Source organism: Pan paniscus, chromosome 13 (genome assembly GCF_029289425.2).
Source record: "Pan paniscus chromosome 13, NHGRI_mPanPan1-v2.0_pri, whole genome shotgun sequence".
In the NCBI taxonomy this organism is placed as follows: domain Eukaryota; kingdom Metazoa; phylum Chordata; class Mammalia; order Primates; family Hominidae; genus Pan; species Pan paniscus.
In genome coordinates, this window is record NC_073262.2 from 45,460,406 (window position 1) to 45,480,761 (window position 20,356).

General features: G+C 53.0%; 1 protein-coding gene and 1 pseudogene across 5 annotated transcripts; one reads left to right on the top strand and one right to left on the bottom strand.

The window, feature by feature from the left end:
* The first annotated feature begins 2,050 nt into the window (after positions 1 to 2,050).
* LOC100977660 (coiled-coil domain-containing protein 74A) lies at positions 2,051 to 9,083 on the top strand. 5 transcript variants are annotated; one of them, XM_034954153.3, is made up of 8 exons: positions 2,062 to 3,647; positions 5,072 to 5,116; positions 6,138 to 6,250; positions 7,149 to 7,225; positions 8,007 to 8,199; positions 8,282 to 8,355; positions 8,430 to 8,486; positions 8,686 to 9,083. In XM_034954153.3, exons 1-8 carry the CDS (start codon positions 3,398 to 3,400, stop codon positions 8,813 to 8,815), a joined length of 939 nt encoding a protein of 312 aa, XP_034810044.2. In that variant the 5' UTR covers positions 2,062 to 3,397; the 3' UTR covers positions 8,816 to 9,083. The 5 variants fall into 5 exon arrangements, with proteins under 5 accessions (XP_063451252.1, XP_063451251.1, XP_034810044.2 ...); XM_034954151.3 differs by having other exon boundaries at positions 2,078 to 3,647; positions 6,002 to 6,250; positions 7,087 to 7,225; XM_034954152.3 differs by having other exon boundaries at positions 2,080 to 3,647; positions 6,200 to 6,250; positions 7,087 to 7,225.
* A 1,518-nt stretch (positions 9,084 to 10,601) lies between these two features.
* On the bottom strand, positions 10,602 to 17,614 carry LOC134728676 (mediator of RNA polymerase II transcription subunit 15-like; annotated as a pseudogene).
* Positions 17,615 to 20,356: the final 2,742 nt, after the last annotated feature.

The window sequence follows — 20,356 nt, forward strand, 5'->3', positions numbered from 1 at the left end:
TGGCTGCTGTTGATTGTGAAAATGCAGACAAAGAGGCAGGCAGCCACTGCTGCAATCTGCACTGCTATGTTTGCAACCTCCCTCCTCAACCCTCACTGCCTCCCCAGGGACACACCTTCCAGGAGGTTTTTATGGATCAGCACCTCCTCCTGCCTTCATTTTTCTTTTCTCCTTCTTGGGAACCAGATGTTTAGGACTAGGACATTCAAAAGCAACCATATACCAGGCACAGTGGCTCATATCTGTAATTTCAACACTTCTGGAGGCTGAGGGAGGAAGAGAGCCTCAGCCCAGGAGTTTGAGACCAGTCTGGGCAACATAGTAAGACAAAAAAAAAAAAAAAATTAGCCAGGCGTGGTGTGTGCCTGTAATCCCAGTTACTAGGGAAGCTGAGGCAGGCGGATGACTTGAGCCCAGGAGTTCCAGGCTGCAAGTGACCTATAATCGCGCCACTGCACTCCTGCCTGGATGAATTTCTCTCCACTCAGGATATCCTCCCTCCCAGCAATAATATTGCTGCCATTCATTCCAGCTGTCCATAAACCATAATTACTGAATACATGTTGCCATAATTTTTTTGAACAACCTGTCATCTGTTAAAAATAATAATAAAGATTATATTTTATCTTAATTTATTCCTTCTCTAATGCACTTCCCTTTTTTTAGATCCAAATTTCCTATATCATTTTCCTTCTTTTTTTGAAACAAGGTCTGTCTGTGTTGCCCAAGCTGGAGTGCAGTGGTGCAATCACGGCTTGCTGCATCTCAGCCTTCTCAGTAACTGGGACTGCAGGTGTGCACCACCATGCAGGCAAATTTTTTAGTTCTTTGTGGAGACAGGGTCTGGCTATATTGCCCAGGCTGGTCTCCAACTCTTGGGCTCAAGAGATGCTCCTGCTTTGGCCTCTCAAAGTGCTGGGATTACAGGCATCAGCCATGCACCTGACTTTTCATTTCCGTTGTGTTTTTGACTTCTTACATTTTCTTTTAGTTTTTTGAGACAGAATCTCACTCTGTTGCTCGGGATGGAGTGCAGTGGCAGGATCCCAGCTTGCTGGAAACTCCACCTCCTGAGTTCAAGCAATTCTTCGGCCTCGGCCTCCTGAGTAGTTGGGATTACAGACATAAACCACTATGCCTGCCTTTTTTTTTTTTTTTTTTGAGATGGAGTCTTGTTCTGTCGCCCAGGCTGGAGTGCAGTGGTACGATCTTGGCTCACTGCAAGCTCCGCCTCCCGGGTTCACGCCATTCTCCTACCTCAGCTTCCCGAGTAGCTGGGACCACAGGCGCCCACCACCATGCCCGGCTAATTTTTTGTATTTTTAGTAGAGATGGGGTTTCAGTGTGTTAGCCAGGATGGTCTCGATCTCCTGACCTCGTGATCCGCCCGCCTCAGCCTCCCAATAATTTTTGTATTTTTAGTAGACATGGGTTTTCACCATGTTGCCCAGGCTGGTCTTGAACTCCTGACCTCAAGTGATTCGCCCACCTCAGCCTCCCAAAGTGTTGGGATTAGAGGTGTGAGCCACTGTGCCTGGCCAACTTCTCGCATTTTCTTTTCTTTTCCTTTTTTTTTTTTTTTTTTTGAGATGGAGTCTTACTCTGTTGCCCAGGCTTGAAGGCAGTGGCATGATCTCGGCTCACTGCAACCTCTGCCTCCTGGATTCAAGCAATCCTCCCACCTTAGCCTCCCAAGTAGCTGGAATTACAGGTGCATGCCACCACGCTAGCTAATTTTTGAATTTTTTAGTAGAGATGGGGTATCACCATGTTGGCCAGGCTGGTCTTGAGCTCCTGACCTCAAATGATCTGCCCAACTCAGCCTCCCAAAGTGCTGGGATTACAGACATGAGCCACCCTGCCTGGCCTTCACATTTTCTTTAGATTATTTCTTAGAATGTCTACCTCTCTGTTCCCATTATCAGTCTGTAATCTCATGTTGTCCACTTTTTCCGTTAGAGCCCTTAGCATATTAATCATAGTCGTATTCCATTTCTTGGTCTGATAATTCCAACATCTCTGCCATATTTAAGTCTGGCTCTGATGCTTGCTGTGTCTTCGAACTGTGTTGTTTTTTATTATGCCTTGCAAGTTTTTGTTGAGGGCTGGTCATGCTCAACCAGTAAATGGACTTTCTGTGTGAAGTTTTATGTTGGTCTGGTTAGGGGTTGTGCCATGTGTGCTGTTTGTTAACTGGAGGTGTCAGAGGCTTAAACCTCCTCTAGTGTCTTAGTTTTTGTCTCCCTGTTGTCTTTACGGTTTCCTAGAGATTTCTCGAATAAGCTCTGAGATGAGCAGTTCTTTCACTTGTATCCCCTGTTATTATACAGGAGCCCCGCTGATGTGGCAGTAAGATGTGGGGAAGGAGAGCCAGAGCAGGCTGGGGTTAGCTATGTTCCCTTCCTCCAGGTTTGCTGGTATCTGGCAAAATTATGATTGGCCTGGCTGTGATTTTTTTTTTTTTTGAGGGCAGGCCTTGTAAAAAAAAATGACTTACTTTTTATTTCTATTATTTTTAAATTTATTTATTTATTATTATTATTATTATTTTTTGAGACAGAGTCTCACCCTGTCGCCCAGGCTGGAGTGCAATGGCGCGATCTTGGCTCACTGCAACCTTCACCTCCTGGGTTCAAGTGATTCTCCTGCCTCAGCCTCTGGAGTAGCTGGGATTACAGGTGTGAGCCACCGCGCCCGGCCTCTTATTTTTAGGCAGCATCTCACTCTGTCACTTAGGCTGGAGTTCAGTGGTGCCATCATAGCTCACTGCAGCCTCGACCTCCGGGGTTCCAGCAATCCTCCCGCCTCAGCCTCCCGAGCAGTTGGGACTACAGGCGCAAGACACCATGCCCGGGTTTTTTTTCTTTTAATTTTTATAGAGACGGGGTCTCACTTTCCATTCAGGCTGGAAAGGATGCCTGGATGCCTTTTATTATTATTTTTTTAGACAGAGTCTCTGTCGTCCAGATTGGAGTGCAGCGGTGCGATCTCGGCTCACTGCAACCTCTGCCTCCCGGTTCAAGCTATTCTCCTGCCTCAGCCTCCAGAGTAGCTGGGATTACTGGCTCCCGCCACTACGCCCGGCTAAATTTTGTATTTTTAGTAGAGTCGGGGTTTCGCCATGTTGGTCAGGCTGGTCACGAACTCCTGACCTCAAGTGATCCGTCCGCCTCGGCCTCCCAAAGTTCGGGGATTACAGGCGTGAGCCCGGGCGCCCAGCCCTGGATGCCTTGTAAATCACTACTCACCCAGGAAGAGCCAGCGACAGGCCCCGCCCTCGCCAACCGCCTCGCGCCCTCCGTCGCCCGGTTTCCATGGTGACGGGGCGCCAGGCTAGGGCGGCCTGGCCACTGAGCCGGGGTGCAGTGGCAGCGGGAGGGTACCTGGCGATGGCGATATGAGCGGTGCGGGGGTGGCGGCTGGGACGCGGCCCCCCAGCTCGCCGACCCCGGGCTCTCGGCGCCGGCGCCAGCGCCCCTCTGTGGGCGTCCAGTCCTTGAGGCCGCAGAGCCCGCAGCTCAGGCAGAGCGACCCGCAGAAACGGAACCTGGACCTGGAGAAGAGCCTGCAGTTCCTGCAGCAGCAGCACTCGGAGATGCTGGCCAAGCTCCATGAGGAGATCGAGCATCTGAAGCGGGAGAACAAGGGTGAGCCGGCGCGGGGCCCTAGGCCGGCCCTGCCTCCCCTGGCACACTCAACACTGCCGCTCCCGCAGCACAGAAACACAGCCATCAACTCCAGCACACGCCTGGGCTCAGGGGGAACACAGGACAGTAAGCCCGCCCTGCCACGCTGAGCTGTCCCCTCCTCCCAGAGGGAGACCCGCGTGGCCCCCGGGCAGTGCCGACCCTGTCTGCCTGTCTCGTAGGGCAGCAGCATTTCAGATGCTGACTCCGCCAGTCCTCTCCTCTCCAGGCAGGGTCAGACACACCTCTGTTAAAAATTTTATAGAGGGGCCCGGGCGCGGCGGCTCACGCCTGTAATTCCAGCACTTTGGGAGGCCGAGGCGGGCGGATCACGAGGTCAGGAGATCGAGACCATCCTGGCTAACACGGTGAAATCCCGTCTCTACTAAAAATACAAAACAATTAGCTAGGCGTGGTGGTGGGCGCCTGTAGTCCCAGCTACTGGGGAGGCTGAAGGAGAATGGCGTGAACCCGGGAGGCGGAGCTTGCAGTGAGCCGAGATCTTGCCACTGCACTCCAGCCTCGGTGACAGAGCGAGACTCCGTCTCAAAAAAACAAAAACAAAAACTTTATACAGGGAAACGTGCCCAAGTGCGAGTGCGCAGCTCAATGAATTTCTTCCAGCTAAACACATCGGATCAGGAGCAGGCATTCTCCCGCCCCCCACCCCGTCCCCGCTTCGCCTGTGCCCATGCTGTCCTCCGGCGGGGCCTTCCCAACTGCACCCTTAGCGGCTCCTCACCCCCATGCCCCCCTTTCTCCCTCCCTCCTCCCCCACCCCTCCTGCCCCGAGCAGAAGGAGGGCCCGCCAGGATGTGGGATGTGGCTCCGCTCCTCGCTCTTGCTTCAGGAGGGCTCCAGCAAGGGCACCAGTGCCCGTGGCCTCTTCTCCCGCCCCGTTCCCTGGTGCTGCCTTACCTGAGTGCCGAGTATCCCATCACCAGGCGTCTGTTTTGTCAGGACCCCCCTTCCCCATGTCTTCTTGAGCCTCAGGACGCCCAGTTCCTCATGTCTTCTTGAGCCTCCCCCGCAGTCCCTGATCCCCAGGGGATCATGACACTGCCATAGCCAGGGGTTCCGGAGTTCACCTCTGTACCCCTAAAGCCCAGGCCCTGCCTGGGCAGTGTGGATGTCCTCCAGTCATCTCAGATGGATGAGGCCCATACGCCAGGTGGGCTCTGCCTAGGGAACAGGCAGGGCCATTCCTGGCCTGACACCCACGACGAAGGCGTGGTGGAGAGCGGGATCCATGGGGGCAGGGCCCCATCAGCCAGTGGGGAGCCAGGACTCTCGGGCTCAGCAGCCGGGAGAGGACAGGCCAGGCTTCTTCTCTCAGAATGGCTGTGGTTTCAAAAGTGCTGAGGAGAGCGTGTGCTTGCTTTCAGATCTCCATTACAAGCTCATAATGAATCAGACATCACAGAAGAAAGGTGAGAACTGGGCCCTTCAGTGACTGATGGGATGCTCTTGCCACCCAGGGGAGCCCCTCCAGACTGTCCTTGCCCACCTGGCTGCACTGGCCCCTGTATGCCAACCCCGTGGGGACAGGTTCTGGGGGACCTGGACAGATGCCGCTACCTCTAGCCGTGGCTGGATGATGTTACGCAGCCAAGCACAGCACGTGCTGCTCTTGGGAAACCCAGGGCCTGAGGTGATTGCAGTGGGGAGGTGGGCACAGGGTGCTCCCCAGACCTCCCTCCTCCAAGTAGAGCTGAAATGGGAAGGAACCCCTGGGACAGCCCCTGCCCTGCTAGATCTTTGCCTCAGATTGCTGCTGTGGCCAGGCCCAGGATTTCCAGCCCTATGGCTGAGTCCTGACATGCTGGGGGCCCAGGGGCTCTGGACACACTCCATCCAGGGATCCCTTCCTGCCATCTGGGCAGCAACCATGGGGACAAAGGGAGGAAGCAGAGTCCTGTTTCCTTGCCACTTGTCCAAGACACTTCCCCATCCTGACAGCGGCCCCCACCCAGCCCAGGATTCTGGGTTGTGGTCTCGAGCTCACTTCCCGTTATCTTTGGGGCTGGGGCTGACATCAGGAGGACATCTGACTGGTGGATGGAGCCAGCCTGGGAACATCGCAGCTGGGGCAGTGCCTAGGGCTCTCCCTTCCCAGGGAGACATGGAGAAGGGGGTTGAGGGAGGGCCCTTCCCTAGCCGCTGTGGCAACTCCAGTGAGCTGTTCTGGGCAAAGTGTGGCCCAAGTCGGCAGCCCCAGCCCTGCAGTGCCGGGGACGCTGACAGGACACGGGAAGAGGCCATGCTCTCCCTCGGGACCTGCTGTTCCATGTGTCCCAAGCCCTCCTGCTTTCCAGATGGCCCTTCAGGAAACCACCTTTCCGGGGCCTCTGCTCCCTTGGGCACTCGGTGGGTCTGCGTCAACGCAGTGTGGGTAGAGCCGGGAGGACGCAGCCCTGCCAGGCTGAAGGAGGGCTCCTCACGGACACACAGGCCAGGAGGCAAGCGTGGGCGTCTTGCGGCCGGTAGCGCCGACACTGTGCGCTCTCCTGCAGACAGCCTCTCCACGTCAAGCTTCCAGTCTGTCAAGTCCATCTCTAATTCAGGTGAGCAGGCTGGCGTCCATGTGCTCACAGGGCTGAGTGCCCCACGGGGACCCCAGCCTGGGTAGCCTCTAGGGGTACTGACCAGGCGCCCTCTGCTGGGCCAAGCTCCAGGATTTGGGGATGAAGGTGCAGCTGAAAAGAGCCCTGCAAGCTGAAGCCACCGGGAGGGGATTAAGGGGGGGTGGGCAGGACCAGGGACCAGTCACAGGGCAGTAAGGCCTCACAGCAGGCACCCCAGGGTGGGGCAGCAAGCAGGCAGGAGGGGTCTCCCCGGGTGGCCCTCTAGGGAGGACGTACCCTGGCTGCCCAGCAGCAGCCCTGCTTGGCCGTGTCCCTGCCACAAGTAGGCAGGACACAGGAGGGATGGCACTGCCCACGGAGCCCTGGGCTCATGGCACCTTCTGCAGAGTGAACTGGGAGCAGAGAGCCTCTTTTCCCCACTCTGTGAGGCCGGGCATTTTCCTCAGCCCAGCCCTAACCCCCACCATTCCTGTGATGGGCCCAGGTGCTAGATGGGCCTTGTCCTTGCCGAGGAAACCCATGCAGGCTGGGTCCCAAGCCTCTCATGCAGTTTCATTTTACCCAAGATGGGGCCAGCTTCCACTATGTTGATTGTTCTAGAGTGTTCACAGTCACCACCCATGGGCTTCACCCTCAGAACCACATTGATTCCCCCTAGAACCCTCCAAGGCAGGCTTCCCTTTACAGAGGAGGAAACTGAGGCAGGGACAGGGGCTTCTTGGGTACACACAGCTGTTCCTGGAAAACTTGGGCGGTGACTGTTGGTGCCTGCAGTGACCGGCCTTGTAGGGTCTGACTTGCAGCCAACTTTCAAGGCAAGGCCAGGCCCCAACCAGGCTCCTTCAACAAGCAAGATTCAAAAGCTGACATCCCCCAGAAGGCGGACCTGGAAGAGGAGCCCCTACTTCACAACAGCAAGCTGGACAAGGTTCCTGGGGTACAAGGGCAGGCCAGGTAAGGCTTGGGTGCTCCTGGGGTGCAAGGGCAGGCCAGGTAAGTCTTGCCTGCACCCTAAGGGCCCCATGACTACATTTACTAGGCTCACGCCCTGCAGTCAGCCAACTGCTCTGCCCCTAGCTCCAGGGGCCTGTCTCCAGGGCTCATGATAGCAGATGACGGCCACGCTCTACCCATCGGTGGGCGCTGTCTTCCTCCCCTCCCCTGGGGGTCCTGCAGAGTACCTGTGCTGACCTGAGCACACAAGGGGGGCCAGTAGCAGCCCCTAAACCACTTCCTCAGAGAAAAGTAATATTCTTACCAAGAGAAGGCTTGCTGCCCCTGGCCACAGCCTGCCTTTGGAGGGCACTAGGCCAGCAGGTCAGAGTAGGAACAGGTTCTGGTGATCCCTGAGTTTCTGGGACTGCCCTGAGATGCTACAGAGTGCACACTTTCAGCAGCGCAACCAGCAGGACAGGCTCCTGCGTCTGCACATCCCGAGACCAGGCCTGGAGCAAGATGCCCCACTGCGTGTGGGGTCATGACCAAGAGCAGCCTGGCAGCTAGCCGGTCACCCACTGAAGCCCATCTGACCCTTAGGGCACCTTCAGAGGGGAGAAAGGGACAGGCCCCAGTCCCAGAGACCCCCACCTGGTGCCCAGAGCACCCTGCTCAGTGGGAGAGGGGAACCAGGCCCTCTTCCCCACATTGGCCTGGGCGCTGCCTGGGGAGGTATGCTGGGTGGGTGGTTAGACGCACCTGGGCAGGTCACCTCTGGCTGCTGCAATGACTGTTTCAGAAAGGAGAAAGCAGAGGCCTCTAACGCAGGAACTGCCTGTATGGGGAACAGCCAGCACCAGGGCAGGCAGATGGGGGCGGGGGCACACCCCCCAATGATCCTGCCCCTTCCCCTGCGAAAGCCCACCACACTTAGGCAGTGCGAAGTGCTCATCCGCGAGCTGTGGAATACCAACCTCCTGCAGACCCAAGAGGTGAGGCCCTGGGTGGTGGGGGTGGCCCTGGGCAGTCTGGCACCGCCACAGGCCCCACCATGCCCCTGCCCCTGCCTTTCAGCTGCAGCACCTCAAGTCCCTCCTGGAAGGGAGCCAGAGGCCCCAGGCAGCCCCAGAGGAAGCTAGCTTTCCCAGGTGAGTGCCTGGTGCACCCTGCCCCATCCCTGGGGGCCTATCCACAGCTCACTGCTGACTCTTCCTTCACCCAGGGACCAAGAAGCCATGCATTTCCCCAAGGTCTCCACCAAGAGCCTCTCCAGGAAATGGTAAGTCCCACAGGCATGGGGACAGTGGGGCAGCCCTGCAGCCTGGGCCCCAGGGAGGGAGCGGGGAAGGGAGGGTGGCGGCGTAGAAGCAGAGCTCGCGGAGGCCTCTCTGTGCCCCCGTGAGGGCCATGCAGGCCACACTCCCCACACACTCCACTCCCGGGGATGCTCATGGTGACAGTCCCTCTACCCGCCCCAGCCTGAGCCCACCTGTGGCGGAGCGTGCCATCCTGCCCGCACTGAAGCAGACCCCGAAGAACAACTTTGCTGAGAGGCAGAAGAGGCTGCAGGCAATGCAGAAACGGCGCCTGCATCACTCAGTGCTTTGAGCCACCCGCATCTGCTCAGTGCCAGGCCCACCAACCTGCAGCTGGAGACTGGCTCCCTATAGCATTTCCTGATATTTCCGCTACTTTTAGGCCTGGCTAAATTCCAAGATAGATAACATTCAAGATAGATAAAGTACTTGATCTCCAAACTGACAAACTGTTTATTTTCTAGCTGTTATTTTGCTATTTGCCATTTACATAAAAGCACATGATGAAGCAGGTATCGCCTTACCTGTTGAAACTGAAAATAAAGCTTGTTTATTTCCAAGTTGTGTGCCTGGTTCCTCACTGGCTATCAGGCTTCGCGTCCCTTCCCAGTCCCAGCCCTTGGCCTCTAGCCCAGGCCCCGCTGTCTGCAGGGACCTGCCTGGGCAGCCCAGTCTTGCGCATCCTGGGACCTGCCAGCGGCCCTGGGAGACAGGCATTGGCAGAGCCATGCACATCCTCCCTGGAAGCGGGAGGGCTTTTCTGGTCCCCTGGCTGGGCTGGAGCTGCGTTCAAAACACATGATCACTCTGTCTCTTGCCCACACTGCACACTCCTGGGGGCAAGAGGCTGTCCTCTCCTGCCCTGACACAGCACCGCAGACAGGGGTTCCAGCCAGGCTCGCCCTCCTCCTCGGAGGGCTGTCTCCAGTGCCGTGGCCATGCCCGCACCACCCCTTCTGCCACAGCACAGACATGTCCATATCGGGGGTGGGGTGGCCAGCTTAGGGCCCACCCTCAGCCAGCCACACAGTCTTCCCAGGCCCACGGCCCCACTTCGTTGGCATTAATCTCAGCCTCTTTCTGCTTCAGGGAGCAGAACTTTGCCAGGAAACTGGGGGATGAACCAGGCCAAGGAATGGGACAGTGTGTCAGAAAGGACAGCCCAGGCCCGGGGGCTTACAGTATCCTAACAGGACAGCAGGCCCAGTTTCATGGAGCGGGGGACACAGTGACGAGTCCTGACAAACACAGGAATAACAAGATTATAACAATCACAGATGATGGGGTGGTATGCATTAAAAGGGGCGACTCTTGTCACCAAAGGGCTGCTGGCCGGTGCCCAGGGCAGTGGGCAACATAGGGAGGTGCTCACTGCATGGACCCACCCACCGCCAGGCCTGCTCTCTCTGGGTGGCAGCGCGTAGTGTTCTGAGGACGCGGGTCCAGAGGGCCTCGCTCTTCATCCTTCACAATGGGGACACGGCCCACACACGAGTGACACAGGGGTGCCGGCAGCAGGATCCCCCGTGCCCCTGCTCCCTGGGGGCCCCACAGTGCTCAGCAGGAATGCCGTGAGGGCTGAGGCCCAGCTGGTGGTGGGGAGCTGGCAGCAGCCATGGGCCAGCCTTCCCTCCGATAGGCAGCCTGTGCCCTGGACTTAGGGGCTTCTCTCGGGGGTGCCCCACCTGCCCAAAGCAGCACAACCTGAACCCAAAACTGTGAGCAGAGAATCCGATGTGTGTTTGAAGGGTTTCCTATGTCCTCTGTGTTCTCCTATAGAAAGGAGCAGGGGTGTGTCGAGCACACACAAGATGCTCTAACAACACCCTGAGCGCACCCTCATGCTGCTGAGATGGACCTGGACCCTGGACAGGCCACGGCAAGCAGCCCACTCCACCGCGCCCATCTCAATCTGTACAAGTGTGGGATTTCATTTGGCAGATCCCCAAGGCAGGAGAGAAAAGGAGGAAAGCTAACCTAACTCCAGGCTCTCCATGGACGCCAACACCTAGAAGTGTCTGACAGGAGGCATGCGTCCTTGGCCCCGATGAGGCTGCGGGCCATCCCTGCAGTCCTGGCTAAGCAGCCAAGAGGCAGGCCTTGTGGATGCTCTGGGCACAGGTGTTGAGCAAGGTGGTAACCAAGTGCTTTTCCAGGCTGTGGCTGCCTGGAGGTCACGCAGTGGTGCACCGACCTGAGGAAGGGGTTGGTGCCTGCAACAGAACAATGGGCATGAGCCTGAGGCAGCCGGCGCTGCACCCATGGCCTGCATACCCGGCAGTGGTCTGGGAAGTTGCAGCCCCAGGACTGGCTGAAGCACCAGGAGGAGCCCTGCACGCTGCCTGCCTGGCCATCGGGCTCTCCTCCCAGAGCCTCATTGTCAGTGAAGAACTGAATCTGAATGGGGTTTGGAGCCCAGGGCTTTGCCTCTGACAACCTTGGGGACCCAGCCCTGGCTCTGCTGTGTGCCAGCTCTGGGCTCAGGGACACTGACTCCTATCAACATGACTCTCTGGAGCCACATCGCCCAGATGGGGTCTTGTGTGCCCAAGCTACTGGTAGGATCTGTCAGTCCCGCTGAGCTCCCTGGTGGCCTCTGGGAAAAGCAGGGTCTGTCCTTGAGCCGTAGGCTTTCTCACCCCTCAGCCACTGAACACAGCCACCCTGGACAACTGACCTGACACAAGATGAAGGGGCAAAGGGACACAGAAGAAGAGCAGAGACCCCTATCTCTCAGGTGACCACTGGAAAACCCACTGCTGCCCGTGCAGGGGGAGTCAGAAGACAGGAGGGAGGGGCCTGAGCTGGGAGGGGCTGGAGTGCACAGAGGCTGTCCCTGCAGCACTGGAAGCCTGGTGTTCCAGAATGACCCCTGCCTGCCCTGGGCCCCCAGACAGCTCCCTCTGGGTCTGCCCACTGTATAGCCACTGCCGGTCCATCCACAGTGGACTCTGGGTAGGGTAGTGGGTGGGCACATGGTGGCACACTTGGGAGGTCCTTGTCGTCTGCAACACACAAGGCTGTACCTATGACCTGGACAAGCCCTGGCCTGCCCTGGCTCACAGCCCTGCTCCCGAACAGGACTCTTCACACCCCAGGAGGTTCTGATGAGGCATGAGGCAAAGCCTGGATGTCTCTCTGACTCTCGGATTTCCAAACCTGAAGCCAGAGTGACCTGCATAGATGGGTGCCCAGAGGTCCTGCCTGCCACATCCCTAAGGCCCCAGGCAAGCAGAGCCGCATCTGTGTTGGGTAGGTGAGGGTGCGTGGGCTCCGGGGGTGGGGGCAGAGGCAATGGCCAGTCTGTCCTGGGCCCAGTGTATGTGAAGACAGAGCAGACAGCCTGCCGGCACGTGAACACAGGATGGGGTCTGGGCACTGTGCCCTCCAGCTTGGACAGCAGAGGCCTGGGGCTGTGGTCGGGGGTTGCTTTCCTGCGCCAGCCTGGCCCTCCTGGACACTCGCCCAGCTTGCAGATCAGGCGGACGGTGCCATTGTTGCTGCAGTGAGAAGAGTCCAGGTTTATCATGCACTTGGGCTCCAGCCTGGCCACCAGGCCCTGGAGCACGCTGGGGATGCTCTGCTGCTCATCGTCCTCAAGCCTGTGCTTCCGGGTGCATACCACTGGGGCCTTGGGGAGGCACCATGGTGACCACACTGGGCACACATGGCCCAGGGCCAGGCAGCCACCCTCCGCGAAGCCCAGCCCAGCTGGATGTATGTGATGGGTGGGCTGTGGATGGCAATCACGGTTGGAATGATTGTGCGCTACAGGGAATGGTTGAAGAGCGTGAGCGCATGTTGGCCAGGATGGCATCCAGGAGCAGCTGGCATAGGTACCGCTGTTTGGTCGGTGGCACCGGGGGCAGTGGGGCAGTGGGCTGGAGCAGGATGGGCACGGTCAGCAGCCCAGAACCCGAGGGTTCCCCATGTAGGGGGCTTTCCCACCCCAGGCCCGTCCTCACTCACAGCCAGATTCCCGAGGCCTCTCTCTCAGCCTCCACCCTTGTGCAGACAATGTTGGCCGATGCTGGGTATATTCCCTACCCCCCACAGCTTTGTCCTCCCCAGAGTCCCTGCCCCCTCTGGGCCGGGTGGCAGAGGCACCGATGGGGGCCGCAAACAGAGAGTGACTTCTCCCACGTTCCCACCCAGCACAGCAAACCTGGCCTGGAAGAGGCCTGGTGGGCAGGGTCTCAGGTCAGGCCCAGCCCCTACCCGGCCACCCTAACCTTGAAGGCCCCTCCCAGCGGTGCTCCCAGGAGCTCTTGGGGGAGCCCCAATTCTCCCAGGGATGCCCAGGATCCCACTCAACACTGCCATGTCATTCTTGAGTTCTTTTTTTTTTTTTTTTTTTGAGACGGAGTCTCATTCTGTTGCCCAGGCTGGAGTCCAGTGGTGCCATCTCGGCTCACTGCAAGCTCCACCTCCCGGGTTCACGCCATTCTCCTACCTCAGCCTCCCAAGTAGCTGGGACTACAGGCGCCCGCCACCACGCCTGGCTCATTTATTTTTTTGTATTTTTAGTAGAGACGGGGTTTCACCATGTTAGCCAGGATGGTCTCAACCTCCTGACCTCATGATCTGCCCGCCTCAGCCTCCCATAGTGCTAGGATTACAGGCATGAGCCACCGTGCCAGGCCAATATTTTTAAATAAAAAATTACAAAGCTGTTTTTCTTAAAATGTTACAATAAAATTGTATCTGTGTATAAAATGTATCTATTTTATGTGTACATGTGTGTGAGTGTGTGTGTGAGAGAGAGAGACAGAGAGAGACAGAGAGAGAGAGAGAGTTATGAATTAGGAAGCATATGTACCAAAACATTAGGAGTAATTATATTTGAGTAATGAGATTATGAATGATTTTCACTTTCTTCTTTATACCTTATCAATCATCATCTCAAAATTTACAATCAGAATTCATTATAAGCTATTGTTTGCTTATTTATTTATATTCGCAGTGGCGCGATCTCAACTCACTGTAACCTCAGCCTCCCAGGGTCAAGCAATCCTCCCACCTGAGTCTCCAGAGTAGCTGGGACAAATCAAAGTTAAGTTTTCTTCAGTTTAAAATAACTTGTTATAATTATGTTGTTTAGCCTCATGGTAACCAGAAAACAAAAATCAATAATAGACACCCTAAAAATGAAAAGCAAGCAATTGAAACACACTACCAGAAAAAATTCACTCACTACAAATAAAGACAGGAAGGAAGGGAAGGAGGAAAGAAAAGAAAGAAAGAGAGAGATCAGAGAGAAGAGAAAGAGGAAGGAAGAGAGAAAGAACAAAAGAAAAAAGAGAGAATAGCAAAACAACCAGAAAACAAGTAAAAAATGGCAGTAGTATGTTTTTAACCGTTAATAATAACCTTGAATATAAATGAATTAAATTCTCCAATTAAGACAGAGTGGCTGAATGGATTAAAAGACAAGACCCAATTATACACTGCCTACAAGAAACTCAGTTCACCTATAAACATACATAGACTGAAAGTGAAGACATGAGAAATAATATCCCACACCTGTGGAAACAAAAAAAGCAGGAGTAGCTCTACTTAGATTATATAGACTTTCAGTCAAAAAAAGAAAAAAATGAAGATAATTATATAATGAGAAAAAGTAAACAGCAGCATAACAATTGTAAGTGTATATGCAACCAGCACTCAAGCAACTAAACACAGAAGCAAATATTAACAGACCTTAAAGGATAGACTGCAATACAATAACAGAATACCTCAATGCTCCGCTATAATCAACACCCCACTATCGTCAATGGACAGATCATCCAGACAACAAAACATCACCAGTTAAACTGTACTCTATGCCGAATAGACCTAACATTTGCATAGCTTTCCACTCCGCAACTGCATAATGCACATTCCACTGAATAGAATATGGATTATTATCCACAACAGACTATGCATTAGGCCAAAAACAAGTCACAACACATTTTTAAAAACTGAAATCATGGCCGGGCGCGGTGGCTCATGCCTGTAATCCCAGGACTTTGGGAGGCCGAGGGGGGCGGATCACAAGGTCAGGAGACAGAGACCATCCTGGCTAACACAGTGAAACCCCGTCTCTACTAAAAATACAAAAATTAGCTGGGCGTGGCGGCGTGCGCCTGTAGTCCTAGCTGCTGGGGGTGCTGAGGCAGTAGAATGCCATGAACCCAGGAGGTGGAGCTTGCGTGAGCCAAGATCACGCCACTGCACTCCAGCCTAGGCGACAGAGCGAGACTCCGTCTCAAAACAAAACAAAACAAAACAAAACAAAACTGAAATCATATCAAGTATCTTTTCTGACCACAGTGGAATAGTACTAGAAATCAGTAACAGGAGGAAAAACTGTACAAATACATGGAAATTAAAATACATGCTCATGAACAACCAATAAATAAATGAAAAAATAAGAAAATTAAAAATTTATTCAAAAAAGAAACACAACATAACAAATCCTGTGGGATGCAGAAAAAGCAGTTGTAAGAGGAAAAGGGTATAGCTATAAACACCTACATCAGAGAAGTAGAAAGATCTCAAATAGCCAACCTGACAGTACACCTGAAGTAATGAGAAAAACGAGAAAAATAAAATGCTAAAATTAGCACAAAAATATCATAAAGATTAGAGAAGAAATTTTAAAAATAGAAACAAAAAATACAAAAAGTCAATGGAACAAAGAGCTGGATTTTTTAGAAAAAAATCAAAACTGACAAGCTTTAACTAGACTAAGGAAAAGAAAAAGAAAACAAAATCATAGATGAAAAATGAGACATTACAATGGATAACACAGAAATATGAAGGATTGTAAGAGATTACTAAAAACACCTATATAAAAACAAGTTGGAAAATCTAGGAGAAGTGATAAATTTCTGGACACATAACAAATTCCCAAGATAGAATGATAAACAAAAAACCGGAACAGATCCATAATGAGTAATGTAATTAAAGCAGTAATAAAAAGTCTTCCATCAAACAAAAACACAAGAATCATGGCTTTATTGCTGAATTCTACCAAACGTTTTTAAAAGAGCTAATACCAATTTTACTCAAAATATTCCCCAAAAAATGAAGAGAAAGGAAGTCTTCGAAACTTGTTCTATGAGGACAGCATGACCCTGGTACAAAAACCAGACCAGGAAACGACACAAAAAGAAAACCACAGGCATTTTAAATATCCCTGATGAACACAGATGCAAAAAAATTTTCAGCAAAATACTTGAAAATTGCACTTGACAACACAATAAAAAGATGATCTGCCATGATCAAGTGGGATTCATCCCAGGAATATGAGGATGATTCAATAAAACACAAATAAATAAATGTGCGACATCACATTCAGCAAATCAAGAACAAAAACCATATAATCATTTCAGTAGATGCTGAAAAAATAAAAATCAACATTCGTTCATGGCAAAAACTGAACAACATGAGTACAGAAGGAACATAGCGCAATAAAGGCCATATATGATAAACCCACAGCTAACATCATAATCAATGGGGAAATGTTTAAACTCTTCCTCTAAGGCCTGGAACAAGTGTGGCTACTTTTACGCCACTTTTATTCATCATAGTACTGGAAGTCCTAAGTAGGGCAATTAGACAACAGAATGCAATAAAAGGCATCCAAATTGGAAAAAAGGAAGTCAAACTGTTTGTTTGCCGGTGACATGATCATATATATATATACACAGAGAAAGAGAGAACCCTAAAGATTCCACAAAATCACCTACTAGAAATAATTTAGTCAAGTTGCAAGATACAATATCAACATATAAAAATGAGTAGCACACCCATGCACCAATAGTGAAATACCTAAGAAAGAAATCAAGAAAGCTATCTCATTACCAAAAAAATTATATCTAGGGATAAACTTAACCGAAAAGACAAAAGATCCCACAATGAAAACTATAAAACACAGATGAAAGCTATTAAAGCAGACACAAGTAAATGGAAAGATATCCCATGGCCATGCACTAGAAGAATATTGTTAAAATGTCTATATCACCCAATGTGATCTACAGAGTCAATGCAATCCATGTGAAATTACAAAAGACATTCTTCAGAGAAATAGAAAAAAAATCCTAAAATTCACATGGAAACGCAAAATACCTCAGATAGACAAAAGAATCTGGAATAAAAAGAAAAGCTGGAGGCATCACACCTGACTTCAAAACATACTACAAATCTGTAGTAAGCATGGTAATACCAAGACAGCATAATACTATCAAAAAAAGGGGCGGGGGAGAAACAGAGAAACGAAGGAATGACAGACATAGACAAGTGAAACAGAATAGAGAACTCAGAAATAAATTCACACATTTATGGTGTACTCATTTTTAACAAAGGCACCAAGAACACACATTCGGGAAGGACAATCTCTTCAATAAACTGCTAGGATAACTCAACACCCACATGTACAGGAATACATCTAGGCCGTTATCTTACCATATACAAAAATCTACTCAAAATAAAGATTTAAATGTAGGACCTGAAACTATAAAACTACTAGAGAAGAAAACATAGGATAAATCCTTCATGAAACTGGTTAGGACAAGGAATTTTCAAATAGACATCAAAAGCACAAGCAACAAAAGCAAAGATGTAATTACATTAAACTTGTCAAAAGCACAAGCAACAAAAGCAAAGATGTAATTACATAAAACTTAAAAGCTTCTGCAAAGCACAGGAAGAAATCAGTAGAACGAAGAAACAACCCAGAGAATGGAAGAAAGTATTTGCAAACTATGCATCAGCCAAGGGGTTAATACACAAAATATATAAATAACTACTCAAAAGCAAAAATACAAATAATTTGATTAAAAAATCTACCCCAAATCTTTGTCTCCCACCATTATTTTCCCACCTTCTTTTCCCGACCGCCTTTTTGCAACGCGCTCTCCTGCTCACTATCCTCTTTTCCCTTTGGCACTAACCACCCTCTTTACCCCCTCCATCTATCCCAAAACTCTTTTCCTCCTCTTACCGCTTCCGCCGCACTGCCGTCTCGGTCGCGGTTACCACCAGTCGCAGCGAGGCGAGCCACGGTGTAGCGGCTCCAGCCTCCAGCGTACGGCTGGTGATTACCCATTCCTGGTCCTCTAAGCCGGGCACTGAGCAGCTCCACAGGAAAATACGGGAACGTGGAAGAGCCTGACTTCCCTTCAGCAGCAGTCGTATACCGCGGTTATATACAGGAGGATTCCTGACTGCATGTTCTGATTGGATGAGAAAAACCCTCCAGGGTAACTTGGATTGGACTTTATTATCATGTTCTGATTGGATGAGAGCCAGTCTTAAGACAACCAATCACAGCATGAAAATAAAGTCCAATCAGAGTAGGCCTAGAGGTTTTTCTCTCATCCAATCAGAACATGTAGTCTGGGAACCACATGTGCCTAACCTCAGTACGTAAAGCATGCGGAGGTGGCGTCAGGTCATTTCAGGCTCTTCAGTGTGGGCGTTTGGTATCCGGCATGGCTGCTACCTGTTTCTGGCTGGAGCCTTGGACACTGGCTCACTGCAGTTGGTGGTGTCGACAGAGCAGTAGGAGGGCAGCCAGTAGCGGGAGCTTCTCCTGCCGGGCAGGAAGACGAGTAGAAGGGAGCGGCACCGAGGCATGCTGGAGGCTGGAGCCTGAGCCCCTGGGGCTCGCCTTGCTGTGGTTGGTGGTGACGTGGGACACTGCAGCTTGGCCAGAGTGGTAGAAATGTCCTGGTGTAGGTGAGTTATCCGGGGATGTACTGCCCGCCTGTGGGGGCAGGGGTTGGGTGTCCTATTGGGGCTCACTGCCCGAGGCTGCTGCCTGTGTCAGGGGGCTGGTTGGGGGCACTCTCCGAGGTTGCATTCCTGGCGGTGTGGGGGGGGTTCGCTGGCTATCGGGGGCTACACTGCCCGCGGTGGTGAGGGTGGTGGAGGGGAGGCAGGTTGTGTGCACTAACGTGTAGTGCCAGTGGCGGGGGATGGGTTAGGGGCACTATTTTCTGCTGCACTGCCCGGGGCAGGGAGTGGTTTGGGTGGTTATTTGGAGCTACAATGCTGGCAGTGGGGGGTGGTTTAGGAGTGTTGTCGGGTGCTGCACTGCCCTTAATCAGGGTGCGCTATCAGGAGCTGCGCTACCTGTGGTGGGGTGGGGGCGGCGATTTTGAGGCACTGTCTTGTGCAGCAACATCTGTGGCTGGGTCAGGTTGTGGGCACTATCGGGTGCTACACTGCCTGTGGAGGGGGTGGTTGGGGGGGTATTGGGGTTACACTGCCTGCAACTGGCACAGGGTGTGTTGGGTGTGCTGTCCTGGGGCTACACTGCCGGCAGCAGGGGTCAAGTTAGGGTTGCTATGGGGGCTATACTGCCAGTGGTGTTGGTCGGCTGCAGAGGTGGTGGGGACAGCAACAGCCATGGTCTCCTTGCTCCTTCGGGTGACTCTTTCTCTTTTCCAGACTCCAGAGTTCCTGCTCGTGCAATCTTGAGCAGGGCAGGGCCCCCACACCCACTGCGGTTCTCCGGCCTGCACCTCCCGCCCACACCCCATGCTCTGTGTTGGGGAGACCACCTGGGACTACCGGGTGGGGATTAGTGGGCATCGCAGGGCACTGTGGGAACAGGGCACTGTGGGTGGAGGTGTCAGGAACAGGAACCAGCAGTTGAGTGGGGAGGGCTGGCTGGGTCTGAGTTTCTCCTACTCCTGCTCCCTGAGGAGTGCAGCCCTGGTGGGCCCAGCAATTTCTGGCCAGTTGCACCTGGATGGGGGCGGTTTCAGCGAAGGCACTCACACCCGCCCCAGTTCCTGGCCAGCTTTTGCCAGAAAGAGAGGCTGGACTTTGGCGGGTGGGTGTGAGTGCCTTAGCTGAAACTGGTCCCTGCCACCCAGTGGCCAGCGTGACAAGGTGAGGCTCTAACGTTACCACTCCCTGCATCCCATTCTAGGCTTTTCTGGCTTTCCCCGTCTAGCTGCTCCAAGCCAGGCTGGAGGAGGAGGAGAAGGAATCACCTGTGGTACGCTGGAGCCTGCATATGGCGTGACTGTGCAGCTCGCCTCGTGTGATTGATGGCAGCCACCGAGACTGCAGCTCGACAGGAGTGGTAGGAGGGTGCCCGCGGGGGCAAGGTGGTAGGAACCTTGTAGGGTGGGCTGCTGCATTGACGGCGACAGCAATTGTATTGGCATTGGTGCTACTGGTGGTAGTGGCAGCAAGTCTGGGGACCGGGAAGGGGGAGTAGGAGCGCTGCAGGGCCCAGCCCGACCCGGGGTGGGGAGGAACCTGCCGGTGCTGTACCATGGGCCTCGGTGGCAGTGGTGGAGGTGCACTTAGGGAAAGGAGTCCTCTCCCTTCTCTTGCAATCTCTGGAGGGTGCCCTCCTTCTGACCCAGGCATGAGTGGCAGCATTGTCTCATTCTTAAGAAAATTTAGGGGGTGATTGTGTGTGTGTGTGTGTTTGTGTGGCTTTTTTTTTTTTTTTTTTTTTGAGACAGAGTCTCGCTCTTTTGCCCAGGCTGGAGTGCAGTGGCGCGATCTCGGCTCACTGCAGCTCTGCTTCCTGGGTTGACACCATCCTCCTGCCTCAGCCTCCCTAGTAGCTGGGACTACAGGCGCCTGCCACCACGCCCAGCCAATTTTATTTTTGTATTTTTAGTAGAGACGGGGTTTCACAGTGTTAGCCAGGATGGTCTAGATCTCCTGACCTCATGATCCGCCCACCTTGGCCTCCCAAAGTGGTAGGATTATAGGCGTGAGCCACCGCACCCGGCCATTTTTTTCCTTCTTTTTTGTTGTGATAGTCTTAGACTTTTTCAAATTTCGTGAATTGTGGAGGGGCTTAAAGGTGTCATAATAG

Coding starts and splice junctions, on each gene's coding strand:
- LOC100977660 (XM_034954151.3), top strand. CDS start 3,398: ATGAGCGGTGCGGGGGTGGCGGCTGGGACGCGGCCCCCCAGCTCGCCG. Junction 3,648..5,071: donor TCTGAAGCGGGAGAACAAGG/GTGAGCCGGCGC, acceptor GCTTGCTTTCAG/ATCTCCATTACAAGCTCATA. Junction 8,356..8,429: donor GAGGAAGCTAGCTTTCCCAG/GTGAGTGCCTGG, acceptor TCCTTCACCCAG/GGACCAAGAAGCCATGCATT.